General features: G+C 35.6%; 1 protein-coding gene across 1 annotated transcript; it reads right to left on the reverse strand.

Moving 5' to 3' along the window:
• Window positions 1–6,966: 6,966 nt before the first annotated feature.
• LOC144364769 (cytochrome P450 3A9-like) lies at window positions 6,967–16,426 on the reverse strand. The gene is made up of 5 exons (XM_078023767.1): window positions 14,769–16,426; window positions 12,371–12,531; window positions 10,701–10,927; window positions 8,150–8,312; window positions 6,967–7,523 (listed from the first exon to the last, which is right to left on the reverse strand). Exons 1-5 carry the CDS (start codon window positions 14,809–14,811, stop codon window positions 7,356–7,358), a joined length of 762 nt encoding a protein of 253 aa, XP_077879893.1. The 5' UTR covers window positions 14,812–16,426; the 3' UTR covers window positions 6,967–7,355.
• Window positions 16,427–18,550: the final 2,124 nt, after the last annotated feature.

Below are 18,550 nucleotides of genomic sequence, written 5' to 3' on the forward strand. Positions count from 1 at the left end.
TCTCCAGGAGCATGGGAGGATCTTTCATCTTCTGAGGCTTCTTCAATTTTTTTATTTAGTGTTCTGTAGTTTTATTTTAGAGGTCTTTTACCTCTTTCATTAAGTTGATTCCCAAATATTTTATTTGTTTATTTACTTTGAGGCTATTGTAAATGGGATGATTTTCCTAGTTTCTCTTTCAGAGGATTTGTCACCAATATAAAGAAAGGCATTTGATTTATGGATGTTGATTTCACATCCTGCTATGTTGCTGAATTCATTTATTAGTTCTAGAATTTTTCTGGTGGAATTTTTTGGATCTTCTAGGCATACAATCATGTTGTTGGAAAACAGTGATAGTTTGACTTTTTATTTTCTAACCATATCCATTTAATTTATTTTATCTGTATAATTTCTCTGGCTACATTTTCAAGAACTATGTTAAATAGAAGTGGCAAAAGAAGGCATCCCTGTCTTCTTCCAGTTTTTAGAGGAAACGCTTTCAATTTTTCTCCATTTAGAATGATGTTAGCCTGTGGCTTAGCATAGATAACTTTTACAGTATTGAAAATGTTCCTGTTATCCCTAGTTTTTCTAGTGTTTTAAACATAAAAGAGTGCTGTATTTTGTCTTTTCTGCATCTATTGAGATGATCATATGATTCTTATCTTTAAGTCTATTAATGTAATGAATTACATTTTATAATGAATGAATTGTATTGATGTGATGAATTACATTTATATGTATGTTGAACTAACCTTACATCCCTGGGATGTAAGGTTTTGTTTCAGGAGTATTTGTATTAGTTCTTTGAAGGTCTTGTGAAATTCAGCTATGTATCTGTCTGGTCCTGGGCTTTTCTTGGTTGGGAGGATTCTGATGCCATCTTCTATTTCATTCCTTAAAATTTATCTATTTAACTTGTGAATATTATCCTGATTCACTTTGAGCAAATCATATGACCCTAGAAATTTGTCCATACCTTTGATATTTTCTATTTTACTGGAGTACAAATTTTCAAAATAGTTTCTAATTATTTTGTGTATTTCTGTCATGTTCATCATGATATTACCTTTTTCATCACAGATGTTAGTAATTTGAGTTTACTCTCTCTTCCTTGTAAGCATGACTAACGGTTTATTGCTTTTATTTATTTTTTTCAAAGAACCAACTTTTTATTTTGTCAATTTTTTTTCAATTGTTACTTTTGTTTCAGTTTCATTGATTTCATATCTGATTTTAATTATTTCCTGTTTTCTACTGCTTTTAGTCTTGATTTGTTGTTCTTTTGGAGGGCTTTCAGATGTAATTTTCGGGCATTTATTTGTAGACTTTTTATTCTTTTACGGAATGAACTCCATGCAATGAACTTTCCTCTTAGTATGGCCTTCATAGGGTCACAGAGATTTTGATATGTTGTGTCAGTGTTCTCATTTACCTCTAAGAATTTTTAAAATTATTTTAGATTTTTTGTGTAGTTGTACATGGACATTATGTCTTTATTTTACTTATTTTCATAAGCAGTTCTAAGGATCATGCTAGGCAAGCACTCGGTCATTGAGCCACAACCTCTAATAATTTTTAATCTCCTCTTTGATGACTTTCACAACCCATTGTTCATTCAATAGCATAATATTTACTCTCTAGGTTTTGGAGTATCTTCTATTTTTTATTTTGTTATTTTTTTTAAACATCTTATTTTTTATTGTTTGAGTAGTCACATAACGTTATTACTCATTTTCTAAAAACTATCCATATCTATACCCCCAAATGGCATCTCTTCAAAAGCAATGATTTTTTTGTGAATAACAGGTCAACCAAGAGATGATAAGCCAAATCCATACCAGCAGGGCTGATAATGATTAGTCAGTTGCTTGCTATTTCACAGCTTCCTCTTCCAAAAGTTAAAGAAAAAAAAAGAAGAAGAAGAAGAAAGAAAATGATATTAATTGCAAAAGTTTCACAGATGTCTGCAGAAGTTGACCAGAGCTCCTGGGTTATTGCTTGTCAGACTATTAATGGGTTTGGCTAACCATGACAGTCATTACGTTCCCCCTCCTGTGAACTACTTTCTGTGTAATTTATGCATAGGTTTTGCCAAGATTTGACAACTTTCAGGATATTAACATAAAATTAGACTGCAGAGCCGAACAATGGGTGGCTTTAAAATTAGCTGTGGTGAAAACCAATCAAACAGAATTGGCTTTTCCTTTGCATTGCTCCTAAGTTTATTATCATTGTCTTTCCTTTCCACACAAGAGAGTCCTTGTCAACAGCTCTGCAGATTAGAGAGAGGAAGAAGGGCCCAGAGAGGCATACTGACCTTGGAGAGGGGCTCAGTGACCCAGGCAAGTACCCACCAGATAGAATGCCCATAGTGGCTTAAAGGAGCCTGCATGCCAATCATTCTCAGAATTGACTCAGGGCACACCCACATTTTGGAGCTCATCTGAGGAGAACTTTTCCTCTGCCATCTCTCGGTTCCACACAGCTTGCTCAGTGAATGCCATTACAGAATGCAATGTGCGTGTTAATAAGCCAGGACATCTGGTAACCAGCTTTTTTCTGATTCATTAACTGACTGTATTTCTGTGGCCAGTGGGAAGGAGAGGAGAAACTGGAAGGTTTTGCTTTTAGCAAACGGGTAGTTGACGTATGTTTTGTTTCTCTGGTCTCACCTCCACCTTCAAACTTTGCTCCAAGGTTAGCATTTAAATACAACAAACTCTCGGTCAGCAGTGTCTTCTCTGCCTCACATGGAACACATAGTGCTTAGATTATTCCATGTAGTCTGAGAATGTAGGAAAGGCATCTGAAAAGTCTTATTTTAAAGCAGAGGGTGAAGGAAGCAAAGGACTTGTTTAAGATTACACAGGTAAGGCTGAGGTCAGGCAGAGGCCAGACTCCAGGTATCTTCACCTTCGATCCTGTCTTTTTTGCCTCAACACATAGCTTGACCTAGCCTCTTTCTTTTCATTTAGTGTGACTATTATCTTTTAAGTCAACGGTGTCTTCTTGATTTTTCTTTTTCACTTCTTGTTCAGATGCTTTTAGAAGATGTGAGCAGAGTATTGCTGAATCAATCCTCCTGCCTCTCCTAATAAGTGATTAGGGACCCATTGGAGCATTTATAAGAGGTACTTAGGGACAGCTAATTTAAACTTTCCAAGAAGGGACAGTTTCAATCCAGCTTGTGAACAACCCTAGGAAATACAATCAACTAATGAGAATACAACAACAAAACTCAAATGGAGAATATAGCAAGGTTGGGAAAATCTCTCAATGATCCAGATGTTTTTAAAAAAATTCAAAAATACTATTACCCTATCCAAAAACATTTTTAAACCAGCCTCTCTATGGAAGTAAATCAGGCTCAAATGCTCGAGAGAGTGATTGAGTAAGAGAAGTATGACTTGATGATACATGTTGAGGGATTAAATGGACAATGAAGTTTCCATATGTTGTTTTTACGCAGTAATTAGAAACTGTCACACACCGTTTCATTTTTTTCATTTCCTTGGGCTGATTTGCGTGTTGATTTCTAATTTTATTTCATTATAATCTGATAGAATGCAGGGTAGTGTCTCTACTTCTTTGTATTTGCTAAGAGTTGCTTTGTGGCATAATATATGGTCTAATTCAGAGAAGGATCTATGTGCTGCTGAGAAGAAAGTGTATTCACTCATTGGTGAATGAAATATTCTCTATATGTCTGTTAAGTCTAAGTTATTGATTGTATTATTGAATTCTATAATTTCTTTGTTTATCTTTTGTTTGGAAGATCTATCCAGTGGTGAAAGAGGCATGTTAAAGTCAGGCAGAATTACTGTATTGTCGTCTATTTGACTCTGGAATTTGAGAAGAGTTTGATTGGTGAACATAAATGCCCTACTGCTTGGGGCATACATATTTATAATTTTTATGTCTTGTTGATGTATGGTTTCCTTAAGTAGTATGAAATGCTCTTCTTTATCCCTTTTGATTAACTTTGGCTTGAAGTCTATTTGATATGAGGGTGGAAACCCCTACTTGTTTCCACAGTCCACGTGCATGTGTTTTTAGCAACCTTTCACCTTTGGTCTGTGGATGCTTTTTTCTATGAGATGAGCTTCTTGAATGCAGCATAATGTTGGGTCTTTTTAAAAAAATTCAAACTGCCACTCTATGTCTTTTGATTGGTGAGTTAAGGGCATTAATATTGAGGGTTACTATTCAGACATAATTTGTATTTTAAAATACCAAAAATAAACATAATAGTCATTTATGTTTATTTTTGGTATTTAAATTGACTTGGTTTCTCTTTTGGCTGATTTTTCCTTTAGTGTAATAACTCCCTTTGCTGATTTTCATTGCTGTTTTTAATTTTCTTCTCATGGAATATTTTGCCAAGGATGTTCTGTAGTGCAGTCTTTCTATTTGTAAATTCTTTTAACTTACGTTTGTCATGGAAGATTTTTATTTCATCATCAAATCTAAAGCTTAATTTTGCTGAATATGATTCTTGGTTGGCATCCATTTTCTTTCATAGCTTGGTATATATTTTTGCAGGATCTTCTAGCTTTCAGGGTCTGGATTGAAAAATTTGCAGAGATCCTAATTTGGTTTTCCTATATGTGATTTCATTCCTTTCTCTGTGGCTTTTAAATTTTTATCCTTACTCTGTATGCTAGACCTTTTCATTATAATGCATCTTAATGTAGATTTGTTGAAATTTTGGTTTCCTATAGACCTCTTGTATTTGATTTTCCAATTTATTATTCATACTTGGGAAATTTTTGATATTATTTCATTGAAGAGATTGTGCATTCCTTTGGTTTGAATCTTTGTCCCTTCCTTTATCCCAATAAATCTTAGATTTGGTCTTTTGATGTTATCCGAAAATTATTGGGTGTTCTCTTTATGCTTTCTTAACGTCTTCACTGTGCTCAGATTTACTCTCAGGATTGTATATTTTTTTCTTCATTATCTAACATTCTGTCTTCCAAGTGATCCAATCTGATGTTTATGCTTTCTGTTAAGTGTTTGCTTGTTTGTTTATTGTTTCCTTGATTTCTGATTTTATTTTCAGAATCTCTTTCTTGAAGTACTCTTTTGCTACCTATATTTGCCCCCTTATCTCTTTGTTGGTGTGATCAATGTTGCCTGTATTTTCTCAATTAGATCATTCTTTACTTTGTAGGTCATTTTAATTATGTATATTGTTAATTCCTTGTCTGACATTTCATCAACTGTACTGTCCATGGATTCTATTATTATAGTATCTTTGTGTGTTTGGGGAAATTTTCTCCCTTGTTTTTTCATGTTGTGTATGTGTCTTCCTTTTTTGCAGTGCAAATCTGTGTTATTACAGTTTTTAGCCTATAATATTATAGTTTCCCTGAAGATTACTTGTACCTCACCTTGGTTTTGGACTTCTGGCCCCCAGCCAATGTTCCGTGATAATGCTACTGCAACTAAATATGATGGTGGCAATAGTGGAGATAACTCAAGATAGCTGTGGGGTTGTCTTAAGATGGATGCAACTACTTTCAGAGATGGGGCTAAATAGTGGGCCTTACAGTGGCTTTGAGCTGCCTGTTCTGAGATGCAGCTGCCTCCAAGCCCTACCTGTTCTCCCACGGTGGAGACTACTATATGAGAAAGGTTATGGTGATGCTTATAGAGGCCCAATATGGAGGTGGGGTTAGGCCTGAGTTCTGTTCTAAGTCTGTCTGTCGGCTGGGTGGACCTGGGATTTCTTCCACCCTTTTGTGAATGTTTTCTTGCATTTTGCACAAAAAGGCTCACCTTGGACTTTCACAAATTTTAACCTGGAATCAGCCTTTTGTCTAACCAGCCCTGCTTCCTATAGTGAAATATGGTATTTTTGTTCCATCATCTGGTCACCAAGACTAATACACTGGTCTTCCTATTAAAATGTCACTGTTACCCAGTCCCATTAGTGCAGACAAGTATGAATTTAATTTTCTACATTCAAACACTCAAACACACACACACACACTTGTTTCTCTATTTTTCTATCTGGAAAAGCATGAATTCACAGTGATACATTCCATTTCAGTCCTACTTAACACGTCGCATCCCAATTTTCTTTCTTGAACCAGAGAGTCACTTCACCAACATTTTCTATGAAAACTGGATTTCATTGTCCTTGATGTATTTACTTATTTAAACAATCTCTTTTTTATACAACTAAATTCCATTTATCCTATTCTAACCCCACATGCCCTCCTTAGCTCACCTAGGTGTTTTTTACCCTGTTTTGTCAATGAGTATTTATGACAGTCTACCTCTCTCTTTGGAGCCCATCTCAGATTCCTTGGGCTTCCATACACAGGCCAGGCTGTCCCTTCTGAGGGCACCTTCCCAATTGTATCTCATATATGACTTGAAGCCACCATTATTCAGTCCTCCACCACAAAGTGTGCCCTCACACTGCTGGACCACATCTAATGGCATTAGGAGTGAATTATTCAAGAAGATAAGGAGAAGTAAAGGGAAGGAAGAGAAGGGACAGGATATAAGATGGAAAAATCCTGTGTAGCTCCTGATACCAGTTGAATCTGAGGAGCAGTGCTATAGAAACAATTGACTATCAACCACTTTCTAATTCAATGCTCCTTCTGCTTGTTATCAACTTAGGTGTTGAAGATGGACTACACATTTGTTTCTTGCTTTCCAGAATCAACAAGGGAGATAGGATAGGAGTATGAAATCTAAGCTAGAGATATAGTAATACCTACCTCAGTAGAGTGTTACAAATTTTGTGCTTCAAAAATGACACAAGGCCACTATGAATATTCTTTTCCAGCAATGGGTAAATTCACAATGGATTAACTCTATCTTACTATTTAATTTGAATTTCTGAAAAAGCTCCATGTATTCACTGATTGTGATGATCAAAAGATTGAATTTTGACTCTAACTGATTCAGTACTATATATAGTATAGTTTATTTCAATACTTAAATAGAAACAAATGCTTCAGATAAACATCTATAAGGATATGTTTATTGACTTTCTCATTATAAAATTTATGACAACATATTTCAAAAAACACATCATATATCAATGTCACTACAAAAGCCACCACAACCACCCTCATTCTAATTAAAAATTATTGAAATATTTGGTGATAATTGTTGATTCTCTATTCAGAGCTCAGGAGGAGCTGCCAGGACTGACTGGCAGTGAGAGGAGAGAGCCCATTAGACCCAGAAAGGGTGAGTCTTCACATCTGGAACTGAAGTGGGCACCTCCTTTCCATCAGAAAATACATAATACTTTGCACAGACCCTAGCAAGCTCAGCAAAGGTCTAGCATCTCTTCTCATTCATCAATTGAGGAATAAAGAGTCTCTCTTCATTTTGAGTTTTCTTCACAAAATAAATATTTGTTTTCTGATGTGGTCCCCAGGCTCTGAGGACAACAATGCACTAATCCTTAGGGAAATTCTGGCTCCACTTATTGATCCATCTCTGCACACAGCCTTTAAAATGGGATTTTCAGGTTGAAGAAGTCCTTGATCAGTTAATTTCAGGGGAATCTGTAAAGTATAGACAAGCACATGGAGAAGCAATGAATGAAACACAAGGAACCAAATCAGAAAAGTAGAGAAGATATATTAAGCCCAGTGATGCTCCACAAACAGAAAAACTATTTTTAGTATCATGTAGTTTGAATTCGTTCTACTCATTTTCTAAGGTGTGTCATGATTGGATAGTAAAATTATTCTTTTATCTGAAAGATTATTTCATAAATATTTATCCTGTACAAGGCCTGAGATAGGGAGGTTTTGTAAGTTCTGGTAAGGAGAATTTCCCTCAAACATGAGAACTCTGTGGTCACCACACCTCATGATTATGCACAGGGTCTCTCCAGGAGACATGGAGCTGAATCTACACTGTGTTCAAGTTCACAGTCCATACATACACATGTCACACTAATCTGCATTGAGTCTATATGTTTTTTACACTTTGATCTTCATTAAGCCATAGATTTAGAGCCCCCATGGTGAAAAACTCTAAATCTCAAAGATGATGCAAAAGAGACTCACTAGACTATAGATCTAAGAATTAAATGATGAATGAGCATATATTTTTCTGTGACTCAGCCCCTATATTTGGTAAAACATCTTCAAATAAAACATTATGTATATGAAAAGCTACTGACCTGTGTTTTCTTATAAGTTTGGAAGGAAAAGGTCTGCATTACTTTGACAAGAGCAAATTTTATGTTCATGAGAGCAAACCTCATGCCCATGCAGTTTCGAGGTCCATTTCCAAAGGGCATGTACATGTGAGGATTGATGCTGTGCTTGTTATTCTTACTGAACCTGGTTCCACAATAGATGAGAAGTCAAAAAAATATTAAAACCACAACAGTTACTTGTTTCAGTTTGTGCCTTAGACATCCCCAAGCAATAGTGTAAAAAATGATTTCATGGGCTGGTCATTGAAATCCAGCTGTAGTTTTGCTATGAGAAATTTTAAGCTGTGGAGTTTTTCTACCTTTCTCTTCTTTAGCCTATAGGAGTTTTCCACCTTTCTCCTCCTTAGCCTATAGGATCTTTCAGTCTTTTGAGATGAGATAAATGCTGTTTCAAAGGAAATCATGGTAAATTGAGACAGTAAAGAAAACAAAACACACATAAAATATAAGGAGTATAAGAGTGAATACATACAATGAAATGAGATAGTGATTATGTCAGTTATGGCACATGCTATAAAATTTAAAACACATGAACACAGATATACACAACACACACACACTCACCACACACACACACATGCATATACACAAACAGAGTCATGGTGCCATATCTGAGGAGAATTAGTTTTAGCATCGGAATAAACAAAATCCTGTGTGATCAAGTCTCTTATAGAAATAACAGAGACATACTTGTATAACCTATGCACATCCTGAAATATATTTTAAATCATCTCTGGATTGCTTATAATAACTAATAATATTTAAGTACTACATAAATACTTATTGTATTACACTGTTTATGGAAAACTGACAAGAAAAAACATTTATAAGTTAGTTGAAATTATAGATGCAAAAACCATACATACATGCTGAGCATGGCACACACCTGTAATCCCAGCAACTTGGGAGGTGGAGACAGCAGTATCCCAAGTTCAAAGCCAGCTTCACCAATTTAGTGAGGCCCTAAACAACTCAGCAAAACCTTATCTGTAATAAAATACAAAATAGGGCTTCTGATGTGGCTCAGTGGTGGACCACCCATGAGTTCAACTCCTGGTACCCCGCAAAAAAAAAAAAAAAATCATACGTGCAGAGGTTGAATGTATATATTATCAGGTTCTAGCAAAAATCAAATATGATACAATCTAGTTTAGCAAAAATATCTATATATGCCTAGAAATCTGTTTATGAGAACATGATCATATTATTAATTCATGATTATTTAAAGAATTTAACAAACTAAAAACTTTCTTCTCAGCAAAAGAAACAATTTGTGAGGTGAATAAAGAGCCTACAGCTCGGGAACAAATTTTTACCCCTCACACATTAGATAGGACATCAATTTCTAGGGTATATAAAGAACTAAAAGCGAAGTACCAATAAAAACAAATAACCCAATCAATATATGGGCCAAGAACCTTAACAGACACTTCTCAAAAGAGGATATACAAGTAATCAACAAATATATGAAAAAATTCTCATTATCTCTAGCTATTAGAGAAATGCAAATCAAAACTACTCTAAGATATCATCTCACTCCAGTCAGAATAGCAGCTATTATGATGCCATTATAAGTGTTGGTAAGGATGTGGGGGGACAAGTACACTCATACATTGCTGGTGGGACTGTAAATTGGTGCAGCCAATATGGCAAGCAGAATGGAGATTCCTTGGAAATCTGGGAATGGAACCACCATTTGACCAAGATATCTCTCTCCTTGGTTTATACCTAAAAGGTATAAACATGCTACAGGGACACAGCCACATCAATGTTTATAGCAGCACAATTCACAATAGATAAATTGTGGATCCAACCTAGATGCCCTTCAGTAGATAAATAGATTAAAAAATGTGGCATATATACACATTGGAATTTTACTCAGCATTAAAAGAGAATAAAATCAAGGCATTTGCAGGTAAATGGATAGTGCTGGAGAAGATAATGCTAAGTGAAGTTAGCCAATTCCAAAAAAACAAATGCTGAATGTTTTCTCTGATATAAGGAGGCTGACTCATAGTGGGGTAGAGAGGGGTAGCATGGGAGGAATAGAAAAACTCTAGATAGGGCAGAGGGGTGGGAGGGGAAGAGAGGAGGCAGGGGATTAGCAAGGATGGTGGAATGCGATGGACATCATTATCTACAGTACAGGTATGAAAACATAAATTGGTGCAAAATACTTTATATACAAACATAGATATAAGAAATTGTGTTACATATGTGTACTAAAAATTGTGATGCATTTTGTTGTCATTTATTTTTTAAAAAACAATTTGAAAATTTTTAAAAAGAATTTAGCATAGTGAATGGACATAGCATTCATTTTGTTCCTTGTCACAAATTCATATCATTTTGCAAGAAAGTGTTATATTTATAACAAGAAAACTGACTAAAATACAAAGACATATATAAAAATAATTACATAGCTACCTGTTTGTCATCTATGATAAGAAATACAAAGACATGCTTGGACAACCCTAGCCCAAGGTGCTTCCCTTTCCCAGAGGCCCTGTACCTTTCAGGGCAGAACTCCTCAGGCTCTGGCCATTGCTGTGGGTCTCGATGAAGAACAAAGCTTGATATCATCACCACTGTCCCCTTCCTAATGGGCACTCCATTAATTTCAACATCTTTCTTACAGACCCTCTCAAGTCTGCCAGCAATTTGGTACAATCTGAGAGTTTCATTCACCACCATGTCCAAGTACTCCATCTGTAACACGGTATGATAGGTAGCAGATGCCTGAAGAGAAATAAAGAGATTTTTGGAAATTCATGTTTTAAACTAACTTTAAACTCAATCTACATAGTTTTATTAAAGTGTTAGGCGGTCCCAGAAATAACAGAATGGTGAAGAAGAGTAGTGCTTACAATTGACTAAGCATTGTAATAAAAATCATGCCCATTTGAAAACCATGTCCATGGCCCATTGAGAAGTGCAGAGTAGTTATGAACATAAGAGTCCTATGGAACAATCCCGAATTCAGTGTATAATATCCTCAGCATCATCATGTACAATTTTTCCTCATGTGAGGAAAAGTAATTAATAGAATACGACAATTACACTCAGGCAAAATATGTGAAAGTCACTGTTACCTTTCTCTCGAAAAGTCACATGCCTATTTCAAGAAAATAGATAAGAGAAAATAACCCATTATATATCAGTTTTTTCTTGAATAACCCTGCTTTGAATATATATATATATATATGTGTGTGTGTGTGTGTGTGTGTGTGTGTGTGTGTGTGTGTGTATGTGTGTGTGTATATGTGTATGTATGTATATATATATATATATATATATATATATATATATATATATATATATATATAACTTAGAGATAACACTACATCATTTAAAAAATGTTGGGAGAAACTGGTAACTTTTATCCCAGTACCACCGAAAGAAGGTTAAGATTTGATGGAACTGTGTCAAACAATTTCAGTTTCAGAGGACACTCTAAGGAGGATAGAAAGCCACTCTCAGCCCCACCCCTTATTGCTAGACCAGTCTCCTGGCTGTTCTTCATGGTTTCATTGTGAGCTCTGAAGAAGAGGCTTTGTGCCCACTTCACTGCCAAACCAGCCATGTCAGACCCAGAGACCTGGTGTCTTCATATCCAATAAACTCATTAGACTTCCTGTTTAGGCAGAGAACAGCAGGCACAACATGTGGCTAATGCCTGGTATGACATTGGAGAGGATACAAGGTAGAAGTAAAGAATTTGGCTCAGGAGCCAGAAAACCTGACTCCTCCCCTGGATGCTTCTCTATAATACATGACTAGAGTGTGAAGATGTGTGGAGCAGAGCAGAGTCGGCCTGCCCACCAAGCCCGGGCTCACTCAGCAGTAAGCCAGGCAGGAGCTCATGCCACAGATCAGCAAAGCCAATGATCTGGACACTTGAGTGACACATGCTTACACTTCCTAGGTGTCATCATGGTAACTGGTAATGGATACGACTGAAACTACACTCTTTTAAAAATTCCTTGTAGTTTTGAGAATAGAATTTTCCCAAAACTACTGTTTGCTCCTTCATTTGTCTCTTCAGATCCTTTCCAAATAGAGCTGGTGAAAAGAATCAATGTATATAATTTGGTCAAAGCCTCCTAGGAAGTGATGAGAAGAGAGTCTTGTTGAAGCTCTGCCTCTCCCTCTCTCCTCCCTCTTCAGGTACCATCTTCTCACCTTATTAAGCAAAGCCACATCAATCTCCTGCTGCAGTTTGGTCTGGACATCAGGATGGGTGGCCAGTTCATACAAAATAAAGGAAAGAGCACTGCTAGTGGTCTCATAGCCAGCAAAAATGAAGATAATTGATTGAGCCACAAGCTCCAGATCAGATAGGGCTAATGGAAGAGGAAACACAACTTAGGTAAATCCAGCAAATCACAACATCAGAAGTTTAGATGAAGAGAAATCCCATTAAAACCCAAAAGCAATTCAGAGGCATTCTCAGAGTGGTTTTTCACTTCCGTGTCTATCTGATATGGGAGACAAAGGAAAACTTTTTTAATCCAGTTTTCCTGAGGTCTATACTACTCTTGGACTTAGCTACTAACTGTGCCATTCTCAGCACCACCAAAGATAGATAATTTCAAGAGATACCATTTCTATCTAAGATACACAGTATGATCAATATGGAGTTTTAGATACCTGGGCCCTGAAATAAACATGGTCCCTGTGCCAAACATGCAATTCAATATAAAAAAAAGAATACATAAAACAAGTGTTTGAAAGGTCTACAGAGTTCAGATTTATTGATGATGGTTTTCTATGATGATGTCATGAGAATATTTAATTATCAAATCTTTTATCCCAGTGAGTGTGAACCCCATGAAATAGGACTATAAAGTCAAGGTTCAGGCCAGGTGCAGTGGCACACACCAGTAATCCCAGTGGGAGTCTGAGGCAAGAGGATCAGGAGTTCAAAGCCAACATCAGCAACAGTGAGGCACTATGCAACTCTGTGAGATCCTGTCTCTAATAAAATACAAAGTAGGGCTGGGGATGTGGCTCAGTGGTTGAGTTCCCCTGAGTTCAATTCCAGGTAACCCTCTCCCCTGCACCAAAAACAATTAAGATTTGGATTTCGGCTGTTTACATTCGTAGCTACTAGCCACATGTGAATGTTTAAATTTTAAACAGTTCCTCAGTGGCACTAGCCACATGTCAAGTGCTAAGAAGGCACATGTGTTTGGTGGTTATTTTATTGAAGAGTTAAACTACAGACTGTTTCCTTCATCACAGAAAGCTGAATTGAAATGTGTAAATACATACAGGATAGACGAACGGATGGATGGATAGATAGATAGTTAAGCAGATAGATAGATAGATAGATAGATAGATAGATAGATAGATAGATAGATAGATAGATAGATAATATGTACATGTGAACATAAAAATATGTACACTGAGTCTAGGGTTGTAGCTCAGTGGTAGAACACTCACCTAGCACACGTTGAGGCACTGGGTTTGGTCCTCAGCACCATATAAAAATAAAATAAAATTATTATGTGCACCTACAACTAAAAAACAAAAATATCTTTTAAAAAATATGTATACTGGTAGGCTGTCTAGTCCTCATCTCTAGAATTAATTGCTTAACATTCAGGACTTTCTTAAGATGGTTGTCAAGGCACTAGGTACCTCAAATTAAAAATGCAATGGGAGTATTTGAGTATTACAGAAATAAGCAATAAACTGGAAAAAAATTTTTGAATGAGAGAGAAAAATAGTTTATATCACTGGATGTGAGTAGATACAGAAATATTTCTTTCCTCTGTTGCATGTAGAAGTATTTCATGTTAATAATGTTGTCTACTGAGAGTATCTATAAGCAAAAATCCACAAGATGATCACAAATTTTGATTTCTAAATTCCATTAATTATGAAAACAAAAAAAATAAAGCTGTCACGAGAAACAGAGCAGAAACCTAGAATATCTTAAATCAGAAAGCAAGAAAATACTTAGAAAATAAATGAAAAGGGCACAGAATACACTGTATGCTACTATAATGTGGATACATGGCATAGAATGTACAAGACCAAGAGCAAACCCTAAGAAAATCTATGGACTGTGAATGGTAGACGTTTCCTGAACTGTGATAAATAGAACTCTCTGGTGGTGGATATTAGGAGTGAAGCAGTATATTCATGACTATATGGAGAACCTCTATGTTTTCTGTTCAATATTGCTATGGCCAAAATAAACAGAAGCTACCTTTAAAACAATTATTAAAAACATGACAAGAATAATAGAGGACTCAGGAGCCTACATGAAGAGGATTCCAGTGGACAAATATGGGGGAATTGAACATCAAAATAAAAATAGTAAGAAAATAAGCTGAATTCAAATACCATGCTAGTAAAAGAAATACTTGTTTATATCAGTTTCAACATTTCAACATGGCTTTAGGTGTGCTTCTCTTGAAAGTTCCTCAGGATACTGTATATGATATCCAAGCATGCACTTTCTGCAACTAGGTAGAAATGCTTTTCTTCCTGGAAAATCTCCTGCACATTTCCTGAACAATCCTTTCCTCTGAATTTCCCCATCAGTAGATGAGGTAGCAACCTTGTTTACCTTTATGAGACTCCAAATCTTTGGAATTCTGAGAATTTATCATAAGCTGAAGAAAATCCACCCAATGCTAGAAACAGAGAGATTTCAAAGATAGAAGAACAATTATGAAGTCAGAAATAAGTTAATAGTGGAGAACTTATCTTCCCTTCTGAGACTATGACTTCTTTAAGTACAGAAGTCCAGCTGGAGTTTCCTAAGTCATCAGTGAAGAAAAACATCCATATACAAACTGAAGAGTAGGATGTTTCCCTGAGTGAAAACTGGCTGTGGTGTCCTATAGCTACTGGTCTTTGCTCTTCCTACTTGTGAGCTCCTGTAGATTCTGAACATAGACTCCCGGCCAGAGAGTGGCTGGCTTTATCTCCTGTTACATTTTTTTTGCTTAGGAAGAAATCCTGGACTTCAATATTTTGTTTTACTACCTTAATTCTTCATCAAAGATGCCATATATTAGTCTCCTGATATTTTTGGAGCTCATAATCAGATTTTGGGAAAGCATCTTGAAAGATCCCACCATGCTTGAAGGTATGAACTTTGTACTGACACCTGGAGGGCCCATCCTGGCTCACTGGCCTGCACACATCCTTGTGATGGCCTTTGGACATGAGGAAAAAGCTTCACCTAAAAAACCCCCATGCCTTCTCCATGAGGGTCCAGACAGTGCCAGCTACCCTGAGGATGCCTTCTGTGGAGAGTTTGTAAAGTGAGAGGTTTGGAAATGCAATGATTCTTGACCATATAAAATCTGATGAAATTACAGCACCAGGAAAATAATGTTTATGTTGAAATTTTACCTATTGAAGAGAAGGGATATGATAAAACATTTTTTCTCTATTTAAAAAAATCATTTCAACTGATATATAAGAACATTAAGCTATACACATATTAACAAGGTACCTGATTACTTTGATATATGTATATGCTATTTGATGTTTATGTCAGTTTAGAAACATCTTTAATTGCATTTATCATTTCCTGATGGTGGATGTTTTCAAAATCTATTAGGCTCAATTAATAAGACCAATTTTAACATAGTGCTGCAATAAACATGGGAGTGCAGATGTCTCTTTGACATACTGATTTCATTTCCTGTGGTTATACACCTAGTAGTGAGATTGCTGGATTATACAGTGGGTCTGCACTTGATTTCTGAGGGCCCTCCTCACAGTTTTCCATAAAGGCTGCCCTAATTTGAATTCTAGTCAACAATTTACAAGGACTCCTTTTTTTTTTTCACAGATTTTGGGCTTTTTCTATCAGCAATATTTATGCCTTGACAAACTAAATTTTATGCCCATTATTTAATTGTAAGTGCTCTCTCTCTGATTCATTATTTTTTCAGTATTTGGAATATATAATTTTATTTATTTAAGTCTTTTTTATTAGTTCTTTTTAGTTATATGAGAGTAGAGTCCATTTTGACATAATTATAAAAGCATGGAATACATCTTACTCTAATTTAGTTCCCTCTCTGATTCATTCTTGTACCTCAATTACCAGATGCTGAATTCTTTATTCCTCCCAAATGAGAACCCTCTACTATTCTCAACCAAGAGTTCTTCATCTACCTTTTAAAAATATACAAAGAAGTATGGAAGTCATACACCCATAGGCAAATAAATTATCAAAAATGAACCTCCTCTGTAACCACCACCGGATTTTACCTGTTGTTTCTCTTGAAGGCGACTTTCTTTCATTCTCTTTATAGCTTTTTTTAAAACATTTGTGACATCCTTTGGAAACAGAGAGATATTCATTGCCTCATAAATTGGAGTAAGGAATGGAAATATTACTGTAGGGGAAAGAAAAAACAAAGAACACTTCATTGAAAAATGTAAAATTTACCTGGAGCAATTACATCTTTTCTACCTATTAGAAAAGTGGAAGTCACAGGGTTTCTAAAGAGGAACTCTTCCTGTTAGGACCACTGATTGGGCTCTAGGCCACTGGCGGAGCAAGAGGATGTCATGTATACGGCCACCACCAAACCAGTGAGATCAGTGGCCCCTTGTGCCTGTGTGGAGTGACCAAAGGAGCAAGATGAAAACTCTGACCACTTTTCCCTTCATGTACTGGAATAGAGTGTCTTTGGATAAAACTAGGCTTTAGTCTGAGGCTGCAGTTAATCATGCTCTTCAAGAAAACGCAGTCAGGATGCGGCCAACAGAACATGTGTTCCCTGAGCACCACAGGAGAAATCAAGAAAGCATTATTAGAAAGAAAATTGGGAAACTTATAGTATGAGCAAATTGATCAATATATTCCTGAATTAACACTGGATAAAAGAAGAAATAGAGTGAAATAGATATAGCTTTGAAAAAAAAAGGAGGCATAATATATCGAACTTATAAAATGGAGAAAAAGCCATTATTGCTCAGAGGGAAATTCTTATCTATTAAATAAAAACAAGTATCACAAATTAATGATCAAATTTTACATAATAAATCATGAAAAAAAGATGATGACAGTCACTAATAGGGCATTATAGAAAAATGTGGATATGTAACCCATGTGATTCTGCAACTTGTATTTGGGGTAAAAATGAGAGTTCATAACCCACTTGAGTCAAATGCATAAAAGATGATATGCCATGAGTTATGTAATGTTTTGAACAACAAATAAAAATGAATAAATAAATAAATAAATAAATAACAAATGCAATTCTTTGAAAAAAAAACAACAAAATTCACAAAATAGTAGCTACACTGACCCAGAAATAGAAAGGCTACAGTTAGCAGCATTCAAAATGAAAACTGGGGAAACACTGACATTATAAACATAGAAAGAATTATAAAGATGTTGTAACAATCAGATTATTATAACAATTATACAAATTACATAAATGAAATAGACAAATTCCTAAAAAGACACAAACAACAGAAACTGACACAAAAAGTAAAACAAAATATATATTGACATACATCATGTGATGAGACTAAATTAGAAATTAAGAATTTTTAAAAAGTGAAGTTCAGGTCCAGATATTCCATGGACAATTCTACCAGACATTAAAAGAACTAATACCAATTCTTTACCTCTTTACAAACATTCATAGAAATACCTAGTATTTTCTAAGTATAGAATATAGTGAACACTTGTAAAAGATCCTAAAATGCCCGTGTTAACCTAATCCTAAAATTTAACACAAAGATAACACAGGAGAACTACAAACTGATATATCTTATAATTATGGATGCAAAAATCTCAACAAAACAATTTGTTATTCTCCTCTCTCTCTCTCTCTCTCTCTCTCTCTCTCTCTCTCTCTCTCTCTCTCTCGCCACTTATCTATCTCCCCAAAATCTCTTTCTGTCTTTTCTCCTGCTACTAGCTAACATCTTTTGATTCCTCTTTTATGCTTCCTAAGATCTAATAACTCTATATCCTCACCTCCTACTTTCTTAACATCTCATCCTAAACCCCCCCATTCTCTCTTTGCCCACCATTATGAACTGTAGGTCCTTTTGCAACCTACTGTTTACATTGTGAATAATAATCAAACTCACCCTTTCTGTCTGTTGTGACAAAACTGTAAACATCTCAATAGAAGCTCTTTTGTTTAATTAAGCCTGAATATTTTTTTTGCATTGGCATATGTTAATATTGATCTCCCCCTTAAAGGAAAGGTCATGGAATTCTGCAGGGACACTATAAGTCTATTGATATAAACTATAGTACCTTAGATATACACTGCTAAAAGGAAAGACACAAAAACAATGTGAAAAAACAAGGGAAGAAAGAGCCACAAAGAAATCAAGATACATTACTAGAACCAATGGCCA

The sequence above is a fragment of the Ictidomys tridecemlineatus genome, chromosome 10 (genome assembly GCF_052094955.1).
Source record: "Ictidomys tridecemlineatus isolate mIctTri1 chromosome 10, mIctTri1.hap1, whole genome shotgun sequence".
NCBI classification, from domain to species: domain Eukaryota; kingdom Metazoa; phylum Chordata; class Mammalia; order Rodentia; family Sciuridae; genus Ictidomys; species Ictidomys tridecemlineatus.

What these genes read in the sequence shown, in the direction of transcription:
- LOC144364769 (XM_078023767.1), bottom strand. Translation starts at nt 14,811, where the DNA reads ATGATAAATTCTCAGAATTCCAAAGATTTGGAGTCTCATAAAG. An exon ending in AGATTTGGAGTCTCATAAAG is followed by an intron (nt 12,532 to 14,768) that starts GTAAACAAGGTT and finishes CTCTTCCATTAG; the next exon opens with CCCTATCTGATCTGGAGCTT. An exon ending in GAGGAGTTCTGCCCTGAAAG is followed by an intron (nt 8,313 to 10,700) that starts GTACAGGGCCTC and finishes TTGTGGAACCAG; the next exon opens with GTTCAGTAAGAATAACAAGC.